This window comes from Emiliania huxleyi (genome assembly GCF_000372725.1).
Source record: "Emiliania huxleyi CCMP1516 unplaced genomic scaffold EMIHUscaffold_9325, whole genome shotgun sequence".
Lineage (NCBI taxonomy): Eukaryota > Haptophyta > Isochrysidales > Noelaerhabdaceae > Emiliania > Emiliania huxleyi.
Window position 1 is genome coordinate 1 of NW_005195067.1, and position 1187 is coordinate 1187.

A 1187-nucleotide genomic window follows, 5' to 3' on the forward strand; every position below is an offset into this window, starting at 1 on the left:
AAAAATTTTTTTGGGCCAGTAGATGGCACTCTCATGTCCGGGGATACCCCTTCCAAGTGTGGGAGTGGGAGGCCCTGCCTCCCCCCCCACCCACCCGCCCAGAAGGAAAGTTATCCCGACAGTTTTTTTTTTCCTTTTTAAAGGCCCTGGGGGGGTCAGGCCCCCCCCCTACCATGGGGGGAAGCCTTTGGGGGGGGGGTGGGCCCCCCCCCCCCCTAGCATGTGGTGTGAGTAGAAGCCCGCCCCCCCCCCCCCCCCTGGAAGCGATGTCCGCCTGCTCTCGCCGCTGGCGCCCCCGAAATGGCTCAAGCTAGGCTCACGATCTTCTTTGCCGCCGCCGTCGTCCTCTGCTCGACCTCGGCAGCCTTCACGCCCGCACCGGGGCGCACTCCGGCCGTGCACACCGCATTCTCCAGTTATCGATAGTGATGAAAGTTACAGGGGCGTGGGTAAGAGGGAGATTCGCGCGAGCTGCGTGACCGCGGGAACGGCGGGCGGGATTGCGACGCGCCGCCACTTTTGGCGACTTTTGGGACGCGCGATCGATGTGTGTTCGATCGGCCGAGAATCGAGATGGAACATGGATCCCTACCGTACCGTAAGGTCCAACTGCATGTGCATGTGCATATGTAGCCGTCACCCGTCTAGACAAAACGACACCCCACACTCACCGAGAGCGCGCTTGTCGTCTCGACGTTGTGCCACCAATTCCGAGGAAAAATCACGACGTCGCCCTCGTGCAGCTCGATGGTCTGCGCGACGGCCGCCGCCTCGCTGAACCGCGGGTAGTCCTCAGCCCGCTCGTCGGGCGCAGCGTACAGGCTCGGCCGCGCGCGGCGATGCAACGGGTGGTCGGCCGGGTACGGGTAGAGGCCGCGCAGCGCCGCCGGCGGGAAGAAGGTGACGCGCTTGGAGCCTCGCATCTGCGCGAGGAACGAGTCGGCCGAGTCGAAGTGCAGCGGCGTCGTCGCGCCGCGCGTCGAGACCCACAAGCGCAGCGGCTGCGCCGGCGAGTCGAGGAGCGAGCGCCACAGCGCTGGCACGCGTCCGGCTTGGATGGTCTCCGCGGGCAGGTCGGCCTGCATGTAGTACCGCTCGCCGGCCGCGTAGAAGAGAGGCGGCAGCCCGCCCGCCGCCAACCCGATGCGCGCGACGAACTCGGAGCCGCTCATCGCTTCGCAGACGCG

General features: G+C 66.4%; 1 protein-coding gene across 1 annotated transcript; it reads right to left on the reverse strand.

Annotated features, from left to right (window-relative positions):
- Positions 1 to 644: 644 nt before the first annotated feature.
- On the reverse strand, positions 645 to 1172 carry EMIHUDRAFT_259516 (hypothetical protein; the record flags this gene model as incomplete). The annotated part of the gene is made up of 1 exon (XM_005756989.1): positions 645 to 1172. One exon carries the CDS (start codon positions 1170 to 1172, stop codon positions 645 to 647), a length of 528 nt encoding a protein of 175 aa, XP_005757046.1.
- Between the last annotated feature and the right edge of the window lie 15 nt (positions 1173 to 1187).